At 42.4% G+C, this 16077-nt stretch overlaps 1 protein-coding gene across 1 annotated transcript; it reads left to right on the forward strand.

Annotated features, from left to right (window-relative positions):
* The first annotated feature begins 11971 nt into the window (after nt 1–11971).
* On the forward strand, nt 11972–13968 carry LOC120919467 (gastrula-specific protein 17-like). The gene is made up of 2 exons (XM_040331648.1): nt 11972–12330; nt 13373–13968. The coding sequence occupies exons 1-2, from the start codon at nt 11977–11979 to the stop codon at nt 13541–13543; spliced, it is 525 nt and encodes a 174-aa protein (XP_040187582.1). The 5' UTR covers nt 11972–11976; the 3' UTR covers nt 13544–13968.
* The last annotated feature ends 2109 nt before the right edge of the window (nt 13969–16077 follow it).

Here is a 16077-nt window from a genome sequence, read left to right on the forward strand (position 1 = left end):
CCCTGCAGCCTAATGGGCTGGATGACTCATACAGGCAGCTCTCTGGTGCCTCTTCCTGGTTCTGAAAAGTTGAAGAACGTTCAAGAAACTGGTGGGCGAGGGCTAGGAGGGCTGTCATGCATGTTTTAGCGCTGTCGCACTTTGAATGACAATTGCGCAGTCATGCCACACTACATACAAATAGAGATTTCTTTTGGTGGTATTTAATCACCAATGGGATTTTTATTTTTTGCTAAATAAACAGAAAAACTAATTTGAAAAATAAAAAAACTTTTTTATAGTTTGTTATAAAATTTTGCAAGCAGGAAATTTTTCTCTTTCACTGATGTGCACTAATGAGGCTGCATTGATGGGTACTTTTAGGCTGCACTGATGGGCTGCACCAATGAACATTGATAGACACTGATAGGCTACACTCATGGGCAATGATGAGGAGGCACTTGTGGGCATTGATAGGAGGTACTGATTAGGCTTCACTGATAGGCAGCACTGATGAGCACTGATAGGTGGAAGTAATGATGAGCACTGATAGGTGACACTGATGGGCACTAATGTGCAGCACTGATGGGCACTAATAGGTGCCACTGATGGGCACTGGTAGGCTTCACTGATAGGTGACACTGATGAGGGGGCACTGATTGGCAGCATTGGTAGACACTGATTAGCAGCACTGGGGGCACAGATTTGCAGCACTGGTGGGCACACATTTGAAGCATTGGTGGGCACACATTTGCAGGACTGGTGGGACTGCACTGATAATCAGGACACTGATAATCAGTTCCCTGATTATCAGTATAGATGTTCCTATTAAGAGATGCCAGTTATCGGCTCTCTTCTCCGATCCTCATGCTGTCAGCATGAGGAAAGGAGTGCCGAATTACCGGCATCTGTTTACTAGACATGTGCACACTGAAATATTTTGTTTCATAATTTCGTTTTCGTCTGAAAAATAAATTTATTTAGTTACTCCCGAAATTCGTTTTTATTTATTTAGTTTTTCGTTAAAAAAAATTTGAATCTTCATGTCTCTCTATGTCGAATCTTTTTTCTCTATGTCGAATCTTTTCTCTCTATGTCGAATCTTTTCTCTTTATGTAGAAAAATATTGGACTAATAGAGTTAAGGTTAGGCACATTCGACCGCAACGAAAACGAATGTCGGATCTTTCGGTTTTCGTTTTCTGTGCTTTCGTTAATACGTTTCGAAAATACCTGAAATTCGTCCGAAAATGCATTCGGACGAAAACGAATGCACATGTCTACTGTTTACCTCTGTGATCAGCTGTGATTGGACACATCTGGTCATGTGGTAAAGAGCCGCTGATTGTCTCTTTACCTCAATCTGTGATCAGCAGTGGGCACGCGGCAGGCGCGATCATGGTATTTCATCATATGATACCGTCCCAAAACTAGACGACCATGCTGTTGCCGTCATTTGGCTATAGCACGTGATTAAATATGAACGAGTCATGCTAGCAGGGGAGTCAGGTGAATGATGGAGATGCATTGCTGATGGGACTTTCAGTGGCCCTAGAGGGATCCCTACAGGGTAGGGGCTCTACCTCGAGCCGAGGCTCAGGTGCTGGCCTGGAAAGATCCTACCACAGGAGAAATTGGAAGGAGGCTTTTCCTGAGAGGCAGCGGGAGCAAGGAGAGGACAGTGTGAGTACTACAGCACAGTAAAGGGGTTCTAATGGGAGAGACTGTCACATGAAGCAGGTCTCTCTGGAACAGTGATGTGCTTAAATCTTCCCTACCTTGTCCTGGGAGATCTCCATAGTCATTCGGGTAGATTGGTGATGAGAGTAAGGCCGCGTACACACGATAGGATCGCCAGAGGACAACGGTCTGAAGGACCGTTTTCCAAACCGATCGTGTGTGGGCCCCATAGGTTATTTATCCTTCGGTCAAAAAAATGAGAAGTTGCTTTAAAATTGAACCGATGGATTCCTAACCGATAGGTTAAAAATCCATGCATGCTCAGAATCAAGTCGACGCATGCGTGGAAGCATTGAACTTAGTTTTTTTCAGCACGTCGTTGTGTTTTACGTCACCGCGTTCTGACACGATCGGTTAACTAACCGATGGTGTGTAGGCGCGACGGACCATCAGTCTGCTTCATCGGTTGGACTAATCATGTGTACGCGGCCTAAGTTGGTTAGACTGGTGAAGAGCAATCAGGTAGACTGGTGCAGAAGCAGCCAGGGGGGGCTGGCATTTCCCGAAGTGGGTATAACAGGATAAAGGAGAATAATAAATTGGAGTTGTTTATAGGGAGGAAGTTGGCCCAGGTTTTGTCACTATCAAGTTGGGCATCCCATAATTCCCTTACCCATTCAAGTTATTACCCCTAATGCCGCGTACAGACGGTCATTTTTTGTGATGAAACAAAACGACGTTTTATGTGATGAAAAAAAACTAAGTTTTTGAAACCTCATTTTCAAAAACGACGTTGCCTACACACCATCATTTTTCAAAATGCTCTAGCAAAGCGCGGTTACGTTCAGCACGTACGACGGCACTCTGTTCCATTGAAGCTCGCTTCATAACTTGCTTCTGAGCATGCGCGGGTTTAAAAACATCGTTTTCAACGTCGTTTTGCCCATACACTATCATTTTAATTGACACAAAAAACGACGTTTTAAAAAACGACACAAAAAATTTGAGCATGTTCGAATTTTTTTTTTGTCGTTTTTCAGAAGACATAAAACGACGTTTTCCCCACACACGGTCATTTTAAATGACGTTTTCAAAAACGTAGTTTTTTTTCATCACAAAAAACGACCGTCTGTACGCGGCATAATAAAACATCAAAACAAAGCTCAAGGTCTGTTTACTGTGTTGGGATAAGAGCTGAAGCTGTTGTGTGCCTGGCTGTGCAGCAGCGGGGAACCCTTTTACATGTATGTAGCATGAGCGGGGAATTAGGCAGATCACTGCGTAGCCATTCACAGGAAGTCTTGTATTTTATTAGCAAATAAAAAGCTTTCTCTGTTTATGACCTTATGCGTTTGTGGTTTCCATTCAAAAAGCCCCTTCAGATGCCATTAAACAAACAGGTATTCAGAAGGCAGCAGTGTCACCTCCTGAATGCCTTTCAGACACGACTCTAACACTCTCTAAAAATGGATCCACTGCGGATCGCTCTTTAGAAAGCAACACAAATGACCCCAAGAGCTATAGAAAACCAAAAGTAAATAAAAATAAAACAACAATAGTAAGAGTAAACAAGTAAACAATAATCCTAAGATTTTAAGGGCCCTTTCATACATGCTGTCCAATCAGGTTCGCCTGTCGGTTTTTCAGGCGGACCTGATCAGACCCTCTTTTTACCCCTATGGAGCGGCGGATGTCAGCAGTGACATGTTCGCTGACATTTGCCGCTATGCGATCTGATCCTGCCTGTCACTAGTGTCACTGGTTGCAACAATAACCCACTGCATTGATGTCTGTGAATACAATATTAACCTCCAGTACTAGTGTCAGTGGATGCAATAATAACCCCCAGTATTGCTGTCAGTGGATGCAAAAGTAGCCCCTAAAATTGTGTCAGTATTATTACCCCCCCCCCCCCCCCCGCATAACCACCAATGCAGGGCAAGGTGGGTTAACTAGTGACCACAAATGCAAAAGGGGGTTGGTGGGTTAAAATGTCAATAATATGACCACCAACACTTACTGGGTGGGTAATTGGGGTTAACTTCACTCCCACTGACCACTAATGGGGGGGAGGGGGCAGTGGTAGTGCAAGTAAACTCCCCCATCCCCATCCTGCATTGGTGGTCATTGCAGTGACATTTTAACCCACCATCCTCCCCTTCTGCATTTGTGGTCATCCAGCAAAAGTTAACCCACCTCCCTCTGCATTGGTGGTCATGGGGATGGGTTAAATTTCAATGCTGGGTATGCTCTCGCACTCTCTGCACTGTATATCAATGCGTGGAGGAGACAGGCTGCTATGCGGCTCAAGCGGCTGAAAGGCTACACTAGCCCTGTTGCAGCATTGTGGATGGTCACCCTCAAGGGGGTTTGAAGTAGCAATATCGCAGTCCTTCTATAAGACGCTGATGGGGGGGGGGGGGTGTCTGTGATGGGCGGATCTGTAATTGGGAGGGATATGTGATCAGGGAATCTGTGATTGGGGGGGATCTGTGATGAGGGGGGTCTGTGATGGGGGGTATATAATGAAGGGGTCTCTAATGGGGAGGGATTTGTAATGGGGGATCTGTGATGAGATGGTCTGTGATTGGGGGTCTGTGATGAGGGGGGTCTGGGATGGAAGTAATCTGTGATGGGAAGGGGTCTGTAATGGGGAAGGATCTGTGATGGGTTGGTCTATGATGGGGGGGATCTATGATGGGGGGATCTGTGATGAGAGGCTCTGTGGTGGGGAAATCAATGATTGGGGGAGTTTGTAAATTGAGGGGGTCTGTGATTGGGGGGGATCTGTGATTGGGGGAATCTGTGATGGAGGAGGTCTGTGATGGGGAGGGGTCTACGATAGGGTGGCGAATCTGTGATGGGGGTCTGTAATCTGGTAGGATCTGTGATGGAGGGTCTGTGATGGGGTGGTCTGTGATGAGGGGGGGGGGGTCTGTGATGGAGGGATCTGTGATGAGGGGGGTCTTTGATGAGGGGACCTGTGATGGGGAGGATCTTTGATGAGGGGGTCTGTGATAGGGGCGTGTTTAGGGACAGGGGCAGGGTAGGGGTTGGGTGGGGCAACTGGTGACTAGTAACTCTTAAGGCCTGGCTAGTAGTTTAGGACTTGAAATGTTGAGCTCTGTGTGTGTGTATATATATATATATATATATATATATATATATATATATATACTATACCCCTTCTACCCCATTTAAAAACACACTACACAAGGAAATTTAAATCACAATAAATCAAAAACAGGATCATCTAAAGGATGAAGTGCACATGTAAGGACGATTAGTCTGGCAGATTTAGAAAGCTTTAAGAGAATAAATCTAAGATTTAATGGAGAATGTATATTTGAATATGTATATTAAATCTAATGCATGCCTACAGGGCGTAGAATTCAGATTTATAATGATAAAAGATGAGTTAAAAAGAATAGGATTTTCATAGTGAGAAACTAAAATGAACACATCTTGAGAGTTAGGAACTTCAAAATAAAACGCCTTATAACGAACAGAAGATAGTCATAACTAAAACATAAGAAATACCAAAAGTCAGACAATTCACAAAACATTGCACATAAAAATGTACAGTACATGAAAAATTCTGCAAAAGTAATAAATATCACACAAAACATTACAGATACCGTAAATAGAGAACAAATAAAAGCCTAGGGGGCAGATTTTAATCAAAGTTCAGCAGTATAGATTACTGAATGCAGGAATTTACACTTGGACACTTCTTTATTTGGATCATCTTGACCTAATGTGGGCACTGAGGCAACATTTACACCTTCCCAAATGTTCACTTCTATGACCAATACACATTTTTTAGAGGAACGCTCAGTGTCATAGGAGGCACCCGATTTAAATGGTACACAGAAGAGACACACATTGGAACAAGGATTGTCATGGGGGAGAATGGGTCCATATCTCTTGCATTGAAGCAGGAAAAACTCTATGGGCCATATTCTTAAACAAGTTACGCTGGTGTATCTACTGATACACCGGCGTAAATCGAATTTCCCGCCGGCGTATCATTATTTTGTATTCACAAAACAAGATACGCCGGATTTAGGCTAGGATTCGACTAGTGTAAGTCACTTACACTGTCGGATCCTAAATGTAATTCGCCGCCGGCCGATAGGTGGCGTTTACGTTCAGGTCTCATTTGTTTATGCGAATGAGCCTGATACGCCGATTCCCGAACGAAATCGCATCGTGTAACCGTCGCTAACGTCGTTTGCGTAAGCGTAAGGTTACCCCTGCTATATGAGGGGTAACCTTACGCCAGTCCCACGTATGCCATGTTAAGTATGGCGTCGGGTCCGCGTCGTCTTTTCCCGTCGGGTACGTCGTTCTTGAATACGACTTTACGTCAATGACGCACACGTCGGCGTCATTGACGTTTTCCGCCGAGAACTGGAGCATGCGCACTGGGCTATTTTTAGCCCGGTGCATGCGCAGTTCGCTCGAAACGGGGGCGCGCTTAATTTAAATACAAGCCGCCGGGCCAATTACACTACGCCGCCCCAAACTACGGAGCAAGTGTTTGGAGAATACAGCACTTGCTCCTGTAGGTTGGGGCGGCGGAGTGTAAATGGCTTACGCGACGCCCGCCCGAAATCTACGGGAATATGGCCCTATGGGGGTTATTTACGAAAGCCAAATCAACTTTTCACTACAAATGCACTGCAAGTACGCCTGAAAGTACACTTGAATGTGCAATCGCTGTAGAACTGAGGGGTAGATCTGAAATGAGGGGAAGCTCTGCTGATTTTAATATCCAATCCTGTGCAAGCTAAAATGCTGTTTTTTGTTTTTGTTTTAATTGCATGTCCCCCTAAGATCTACAGTGACTGCACTTCCATGTTTACTTTCAGTGCACTTTCAAGTGCACTTGTAGTGCAAAGTGGAATTGCCTTTGCACTTTGCACAGATGTAGGAGCTTTAGGCTCCTACATCTGTGATATGTATTATAGAAATAGACTCTAAATATCAGTTTCAGTATCAATTAAACAACCCCCCTGACAAAGTATAGGTGTGGAATGCATTTCATTAATATGGGACAATAGAATGGTGATGATGGAAAGAAATACCTAAAACTATCTAGACACAATAATAGAGGGTGTCGTCTTAGGCTGGGTGGCAAACCTGCATTTTAAATGAGCCTGAAAATAGAATGTTAATGTACGGGGGCTTTTTTTATAAAGCAATGTGAGAAAACAAAACAAAGAAAGCAAAAGTAAATCTGTTTGGTCTGTTTGGGCAACTTCCCTATTTTCTTCACAATTGCTAATCATCTCATCTTTACAAATACAATGTATCAACTAGTAGTAAATAATAGTAGCAAGTCAGTTGTAAAACATACAAAAAATAATATTACTTTATCTATCATGTATTACTTATACGTATAAAAATACATTGTTGACAATTTTTTCCAGCAAAGGAAAAAAATCTTCCAGAGAACCTTTTTAAGTTAAAACGAATTAAAAGAAAACATAAATATGAGAATACGTGCATTATCCATTTTTCTTCTTAAAGCAAGATACCAGCAGTAAAAGGAAATTAGAGTAAAATGTGGAAAGGGTCGAAGGAGTCACTGCTGGAATTAACCGAATGGCATATGTCTATAAAACTGTCAGACAGAAAAAGTCCCGGGCAATTTTGAGGGTGTGGGAAAACACACTACAGCGTAAACAGTAACTTTGTAAGTTGAAAACACATTTTTGTTGTTAATTTGCCATTTTCACATTATCACGGGTAGTTTAACCCAAATGCCCTGTACACACGATCGGTTCATCCGATGAAAACGGTCTGATGGATTTTTCCATCAGATATCCGATGAAGCTGACTTTCATCAGTCTTGCCTACACACCATCAGTTAAAAAACCGATCGTGTCAGAACGCGGTGACGTAAAACACAACGACGTGCTGAGAAAAATGAAGTTCAATGCTTCCGAGCATGCGTCGACTTGATTCTGAGCATGCGTGGTTTTTTAACCGATGGCCGCGCCCACAGACGATCGTTTTTTTTATCGTTTTTTAACCATCAGATAATTTTAAAACAAGTTCCTAGTTTTTTCACGATGGATAAAAAAACGATGGGGCCCACACACGATCGGTTCATCTGATGAGAACGGTCCGTCAGAGCGTTTTCATCAGACGAACCGATCGTGTGTACGCGGCATAACAGAGGATTACACAGAGGATACCCTTTGATTATGTCTTCCATTCGATAGGTCTATAAAACACTGATGATGTTGAAGACAAGATGTTATAGGATCAATACCTTGTATAATGTTATTTTTTCTAAATCATGCATCCAGACACGATAAAAAAAAATAAAAAAATTGGAATATACTGTATATATTATTATTAATATTATTATACATGATTTATATAGCGCCAACAGCTTGAGCAGCACTTTACCACATGAGGGCAGACAGTACAGTTACAATACAATACAGGAGGAATTAGATATATAAAATTAATGGGCCAGATTCACAAAAGAGATACGACGGCGTATCTCCTGATACGCCGTCGTATCTCTGTGATCCGCCCGTCCTAACTATGCGGCTGATTCATAGAATCGGTTACGCATAGCTAGCCCTAAGATCCGACAGGTGTAATTGACTTACACTGTTGGATTTTAGGATGCAATTCTATTCCGGCCGCTAGGTGGCGAGGCCATTGCGGTCGGCGTAGAATATGCAAATGACTAGTTACGGCGATCCCCGAACGTCCGCGTTACCCGTCGCTCTAACTTAACTTCGTTTCCGTCGAGATACGCGTTGTAAAATTAGGGCTGAGCCCTAGGTGTTCTAAGCCATGTTATGTATCGCCGTGGTTCCCGCGTCAAAATTGAAAACATCACGTCAATTGCGTAAGTCGTCTGTGAATGATGCTGGATGCCATTTACGTTAACGCCGAAACCAATGACGTCCTTGCGACGTCATTTAGCGCAATGCACGTCGGGTAATTTACCCGACGGAGCATGCGCAGTACGCTCGGCGTGGGAACGCGCCTAATTTAAATGGTGCCCGCCCCATTTCAATAAGGCGGGCTTGCGCCGAGCGCATTTACGTTACACCGCCGCAAGTTTACAGGTAAGTGCTTTGTGAATCAGGCACTTACGCTGCAAACTTGCGGCGGTGTAACGTAAATGGATTACGTTACGCCGCCGCTGCGTAGCGGAAATGTATGTGAATCTGGCCCAAAGTGTCTTTATTACAAAAACATGTTTTTCCTGAAGTTTTTCTTTCATATCTGTACTTTGCTTTTTTCATCTTTTTGAAAATTACTCTATTCAACACTCAGATTGTTTTTGCCACTACGTATTAAAATGTAAAAATGCTTGCACTTTATTGTTTTGCAAAGCAAATAATGCCATGTTTCATATATCAGTAAAGTACAGAATTTACCAGACCTTCACTCAGCACAAGTTTAATTATTTGCTCCCTCCTATCTTTTTTTTACAGAAGTGTCTGCTAACATATGAAACTGCTTAGATGCCGCTATTGGTCAGTGAAAACAATGCCAGCATTTACATGTCAAAGAAAGCAAACAAAAAGTTTCCACCCTCGCAGACATAAATACTAGCCAGAGTAAAAACAACATGCAGACATCCAGAGAGAGCCAAGGCTAAGGTAAGCTAATGATATTTAATTCTCAAGTGTAGTATCTGTTCTTATCAGTTTTTGGGGCAGTGCCCTATGGAGAGAAGGGGTGCTGGCTAGTATTCCTCTTTGATGTAATTGGTAAGGGATGGTGATGTGGTGGGAAGCCTTTTTCCTCCTGGGTTGAATCTGGCCTTGTGCGCAGGGCTTGTCCCCAGTGCTGTCTAAATTCTGATGCTTCCTGGTGGGGATGGAGAGGCACTGCTCTGGCGGATGGCCAGGCTGTGAAAGAAGCCTGTGGTGTATGTGCCCCTGGGGTGGCAGTCCAGAGGTTCCATAATACTCACTATGCATTGGCTTCACTTTCAATTTATTGGCACCAAGGTCACTGCACAGTCACACTTTTTTTTAGCTCCTGCCTCTAGAGTCAGGTCTTTTGGCTGGGGCCAGACAAATTTTTGATTCCTGAAGGGTCTGCTGTGATATTGCACCATGGCACTTTAGCACTTATCCCCTTTAATTACCCCCTTTTTTATTTGTGTTTGTTACGTTTGTCACTTTTGCACAGTATATTTTTTTTCACTGCACGATTAGTAAGGTGTAGGTCCTCAGGCCTGCCCTGAAAGTCTTGGGAAGGGGTGGACATTGCCTTCTGGCCTATTTTGCCCTCTCTCATGGGGTCTCCCTTAGAGGGAGCCCCACCTAGTATTTGGGGTTGGTCTGTTTCGGCAGACCTCCCAGAGAACGGGGGCCACCTCGATTTGGCTAGGTGGGCTAGTGAAGTACCTCAGTACCCATCAGGGGATCAGGGAAAGCGTCCTTCCTCTTCGGAGGAGGGTGTACACCCTGTGCACTTTTTTGTGTTCTCACATTTTGTGTGTGCACTTTTTTGTTTTGCAACGGGTATTAGGTCAAGTGTGTTTCACAGATTAAAAAAAAAAAAATGCTACTTAATTCTACATAGATTTAAGCTGGGTGTACACTAGTAGAATTTCCAACGCAAAATCTTACTACTTTACTACGTCACTGCAGTTAAAAACGCACATGATTTGACCCCACTAATGGTTAGAAAATCAAATGAACATTCCTACAATATTCTCACAATAAAATATGTTAAGCAAAATTCTACGAGTGTTTACCCAGTTGTATACACAGTAGCATTGTAAGTTCTGTATATTATTGTATTCTATTTTATGTGTATTGCACACTGCACTCACTGTGCACACGGCACTAATAATGTTTGCATTCTTTCGAGTCCCGATTAGAATTAGCCTGCCTATGTTACGCCCCTTAAAAGTACCTTAAAAGTACAATTGTAATATTAATGTTATACCTACGTAATCATGTGTATAGAAACCTTCCATTGCATCAAATAAAACAACAGTTATTTTGAAAAGATGCTGAGTGTATCTTTTATGTATGTTCCCTACTGCAGTAGTTATTAATTTGGAACCACTAATCAATATGAGGATAAGAGTTGCCTATCTATAAAATATCCGGAACAGTTTTCCTCTTGTAAATGAAACGTAAGATCTATAGATCTCCAGGGGTCAAGTCCTGGGGAAAAAAGTGTGGGAACTCCCACCCAAGATCCACTCCCCCACCAAAAAAAAAAAATGATACCCTCATATGCATAATTATTAAACCGCATGTTATCCCGAGTTATCGCGGGATTTAGAAAGAAGCAAGTTCTTTCTAAATCCCGCGATAACTCACGGCAGACCTCCGCAATGTCTCCTGGGGACAATGATAAAAGCTCCCAAGAGACATTGCGGCATCAAGGAAGTGATGGAATACCCGCACACTACCTGATGAATCCATATACAGGAAGCGGCCAGTAACATAAAGGATTACTAAGGTTTGCCTGCCCCTGACAGTGACTCGAGCTGGCTCGGGCGGCTCGGCTGCTCTCAGCTGCTCTAGTCCTGCAAAGGGAACTGAGTTCCTGCTGTGAAAAAAGTGCAGGGACTCCGTTCCCACGCTTTCCCGCAGGACTTGAGCCCTGTAGATCTCCCTCTACTTTCCTATAGACAACCTCCCAATCTACAAAAACTAGTCAGTGCTTTGACCAAACAACTCTACCCATTTAGAAATAAGCAATGCAGGACATACTCGTATATTCTGTGCACAGATCAAATACAAATAATGAAATCACAACTATACCATGGATAAATTCACTTGTGGCCATGTCAAAAAAACACATGAAAGAAGGCATTTTGAAAGCAGATTTCACATCCGAATGACAGAGTAAGAACTGGGAATACAAATGTATTGACATTTTTAATATTATACAGTAATGATTGCATCTGATTACATCTGATGTCTTATGTAAATAGATTTTTCATGAGTATCCCAATACATTCAGACTCTCTGATTCTTCAAACTGCAGTTTTAATGAGGGACCCTCTGAAACTTGCCAGTTTATTGTTGATATGTCACCTTTTACATTTTTATCTGTATACCATGCCTCTGTTCAGAATATATATTCAGATCTCTCAGCACATCTGATTGCCATCTTACACCTAGGACTAATGTAAGACCTCCATAGGAGTTTTAAATACTACTATCTTATATAAATTCATAGGGAAATCTATATTCTATATATGTCATTATTAATCTAGTCAAAAACCAAGAGATAGGTTTTAATTTTCTTTATTAAAAGTCACAAAATTTAAATGTGTTTGTTTAATTTCAGGTAAAAAAAGACCATGTCACATCAGTTTAATTCTCCCACGTTGACAATGGGCCCAAAAGTGATGTCCCCATTCCTCACCTCATCTCCAAGACATGTTTTACCAACAGCCTGGTATCCACCATTACAGCCCTGGGGCATCAAGTATGGAACACCCCCTCAGGGTAGCGGAAACCCTTACTACAACCAATGGCAACATTCCAATGGACACTGGGGTTCACCTAGACAATGGTCTCCAAACAGATGGGAGCCATCTCGCCCCTATAATCATACTTGGAAATCAAGCCCAAGAGCACATCACAATTATCATTTTAAGCAAAGTCCAGTGCATGCCTCAGTGTATAGCGAAAGGAAGGATAACAGGACTCAGGTAAGAATCATTTTATTTACACTGTTTGCAAAGATGCTTTTATAATCAAATTGGCCCAAAAAGAACTATTTAAAGTGAAATGAAACCTAGGACTCTACTTTAAATTTGCATTGCAGTAAGGAAATTGGCATTTTCAGAAGGATAGATCAACATTAGCAATCCCAATATTACTCTGAGGCCTCGTACACACGACCAAGTTTCTTGGCAAAAACCAGCAAGAAACTTGCTGTTTTGTTTTTTTTCCGAGGAAACCGGTCGTGTGCACATTTTTCGACGAGGAAACTGTCGAGGAACTCGATGAGCCAAAAAGAGAGCATGTTCTCTATTTCCTTGAAGGGAATGGAGAAAATTGGCACGTCGAGTTCCTCGACAGCCTAACAAGGAACTCAACGAGCAAAACGATGTGTTTCGCCCGTCGAGTTCCTCGGTCGTGTGTACGAGGCCTCAGAGAGGGTTCCTTTGAGAATGGCTTACAAGTTAACTTTCAAACATTGTTGCCAATTCTCTCAGATTTTTAGGGAAGTCCATGGGTTTGAAGGTATGGTCCTGAAATGTTTGTACCTGTTTCAAAACTTTAGAGCCGGTTCACACAGGGGCAGCACGACTTGCCGAGCGACTCCGCAAGGCGATCTGCCCACGACTTCAGAGGCGACTTGCAAAATGACTTTTTTTATTTAAGTCAATGCAAGTCGCCCTGAAGTCATCCCAAAGTATTACAGGATCCTTTTTCTAAGTCGGAGCGACTTGAGTCGCTCCTATTAGAGCGGTTTCATAGTACAGAACAGAGCGCGACTTGTCAGGAGGCTAGGTCGCCTGACGAGTCGCTTCTGTGTGAACCGGCTCTTAGTGAGCTGCAAAACTACTGAAGAAGGCAGGACAAATATTTGATAAAATAGACATGTTACAGTTTTTATATCAGAGGAACGTGTGGGGAACTTAGCTATGTAACAGTAAAGTGTTTCTGTAACTTACCTGACAAGTAGGCATCTTTTTCCAAAACATTGTTTAAGGCATTTTCTAATGCTGCAATTCTTTTTTTCAGGTTCCTTTCAAACAGAAAAGAGGTTATACTAAAGATATCAGTCAATACTACAGCCCATCTATGGTGGAAGACCCTTGGGCAGAGCTGCAAGCCAAGAACACTAAATCAACATCACAAGATCCTGCCGGAGTACATCACAGCTTTATTGCAAGATCACAGGCACCTTCATGAACTATTTAGCGAGATACAAAATACGTTGAAAGGAGACTAGATAGATGACAACAAATATAACTCTTGGTAAAAAAAAAAAATGCAAGTAGGCCTATACCCCATGTGAGCCAGGAAAGAGTAAACATTTTCTCTATTGCACAAATTAATTATAGAGATAGCAAAAGATGTTCCAGATTCTGGTGGGGTAAATGCTACCTTGAACAAGTTCAAGTTGCTTGTATGTTGGCTTACTTTGTGAGTGGCTTTATGATTATGACTGAAGGATAAGGGGTTAGGATAGACCTTGAAATCAGCTTTGCCTACTTAATTATTGCATAGGCACTTTTTGCATTCCATATATATAGTATGTCATAGGTGTTCAAAGCCTATTGCATTAGGGTGTGCACCCCAAAGTTCAAACACATATGCATGTGTGTGCATGTGTATATACTGTATACTGACGGTGTAAATAGAGCAGCGGACAGTGTCAGTAGGGTAGAGGTTGGTGTCAGTAGGGCAGTGGACAATGACAGTATTTAAAAAAAAAAATATTATTATTTATTATTTAAAAAAAACAACAACTTAGGAGCCTCATTATGAGACTTTGGTGAAATATCATGGGTCCAAACAGGGGGAATCTGCGCCACACGGGGTGATTAGGGTGTGCCCAGACACACCTGGCACACCCTGTGTAAATGCCTATGCAGTATGTCTTATTAACCATGTTAATGGCCAACACACGTGGATATATATACCACAGCCCTGTAATCCATATTGGTAATTCACATATCCTAACATTGAAGACCTTTGACATCCATGAATTTTTGATTGCATTTCTTTATGAGTAGAGGTTCTAGACACAATTTTTGTCCTGAGAATCACTTTTTATACTACAGTTGATATTTTCAAGATGATTTATTATTACAGGCCATTTTGTGTCCAGTCTAAGAAGTTTTCAAAATAAGAAGCATTGGTCTGAACATTGTATTACATTTGCATATTTACATGCTTGTTGATTACCCACAATAAATCTTTTATGTATGTTTTAAAACAATTCATATTAAATGTGATCTTTTATTCTATAATATTGTGTTTATGTGTATACTGTATACTGCATATACAGTATACCTCTATAACTTTTGCCTAAGTCGACAAAAATCCTTTAACCGGCCCTGTTCCTGTCTTGTATGAATAAGGTAGGTCAGTATGTGGAGGGGGAGGAAGAGGGGAGTGTTGTGATGTTATGGAAGGGACAGTCTGTAATCTTAAGGGAGGACTTTGATGGGGGTCTGTGGTTAGGGGTCTGTGATTGGGGGGGAAATCTGTGATTGGGGTCTGTGATGGAGGATCAGTGATTGGGGGTCTGTGATGAGGGGAGTCTGTGATGAGGGGAGTCTTTAATGAGGAGAGTCTGTGATGAGAGGTGTCTGTGATGAGAGGTGTCTGTGATGAGAGGTGTCTGTGATGAGGGGAGTCTGTGATGGGAGGGGTCTGTGATGGGGGAATCTGTGATGAGGACAGGTCTGTGATGGGTGAGTCTGTAATTGGGAGGGATCTGTGATGGTGATCTGTGATGACGGGGATCAATGATGGGGGATCGGTGATAAGGGGGACTGTTAAGGGGGTCTGTGATGGGCATGATCTGTGATGGGGGATCTGTGATAGGGAGCGGGCTCTGTGATGGGGTGGTCTCTAATGAAGAGGGATCTGCGATGGGGGATCTGTGATAGGATGATCAGTAAATGGGTGTCTATTGGGGGGTCTGTATTGGGAGGGGTCTGTGATGGAGGGGGTCTGTAATGGGGAGAGATCTGTGATGAAGGAAGTCTGTGATGAGGGGAGTCTGTGATGGGGGGAATTCTGTGATGGGAAGGGGTCTGGGGGGCAGTGTGACTTAAATTAATACATCTTGAAAGTTAGGAACTTCAAAATAAAAAGGCCTTATAACAAACAGACAATAGTGATCACTAAAATATAGGAACTCAGTCCCAAAAGTCAGATAATTCACAACAAATTTACATCTAAATTCTGCAAAATAAATAAATATCACACAAGACAATACAAATAAATAGAGAACAAATAAAAGCCTAGGGGGCAAATTGTAATCAGAATTCAGCAGTATAGATTACTGAATGCAGGAATTTGCACTTGGACACCTCTTTATTTGGATCGTCTTGACCTAATGTGGGCACTACGGTAACATTTACACCTTCCCAAATTTTCACACCTATGACCAATACACATTTTTTTTGAGGAAAGCTCAGTGTCATAGGAGGCACCAAATTTAAACGGTACACAGAAGAGACGCACACATTGGAACAAGGGTTGTCATGGAGGAGAATGGGTCCATATCTCTTGCATTAAAGCAGGAAAAATGCTATTGCCGCGTACATACGATCGGTCAATCCGATGAGAACGGTCTGATGGACCGTTTTCATCAGACCAAACCGATCATGTGTGGGCCCCATTGGTTATTTATCCATCGGTTAAAAAATGTGAAACTTGTATTAAACCTAACCGATTGAAAAAAAAACGATCGTTTGTAGGTGCGTCCA

This window comes from Rana temporaria, chromosome 12 (assembly GCF_905171775.1).
Source record: "Rana temporaria chromosome 12, aRanTem1.1, whole genome shotgun sequence".
Lineage (NCBI taxonomy): Eukaryota > Metazoa > Chordata > Amphibia > Anura > Ranidae > Rana > Rana temporaria.

Bases quoted from the DNA above. Each gene is read 5' to 3' on its own strand.
- LOC120919467 (XM_040331648.1), top strand. From the start codon at position 11,977: ATGTCACATCAGTTTAATTCTCCCACGTTGACAATGGGCCCAAAAGTG. The intron at 12,331-13,372 runs GTAAGAATCATT...TCTTTTTTTCAG, and splicing joins GGAAGGATAACAGGACTCAG to GTTCCTTTCAAACAGAAAAG.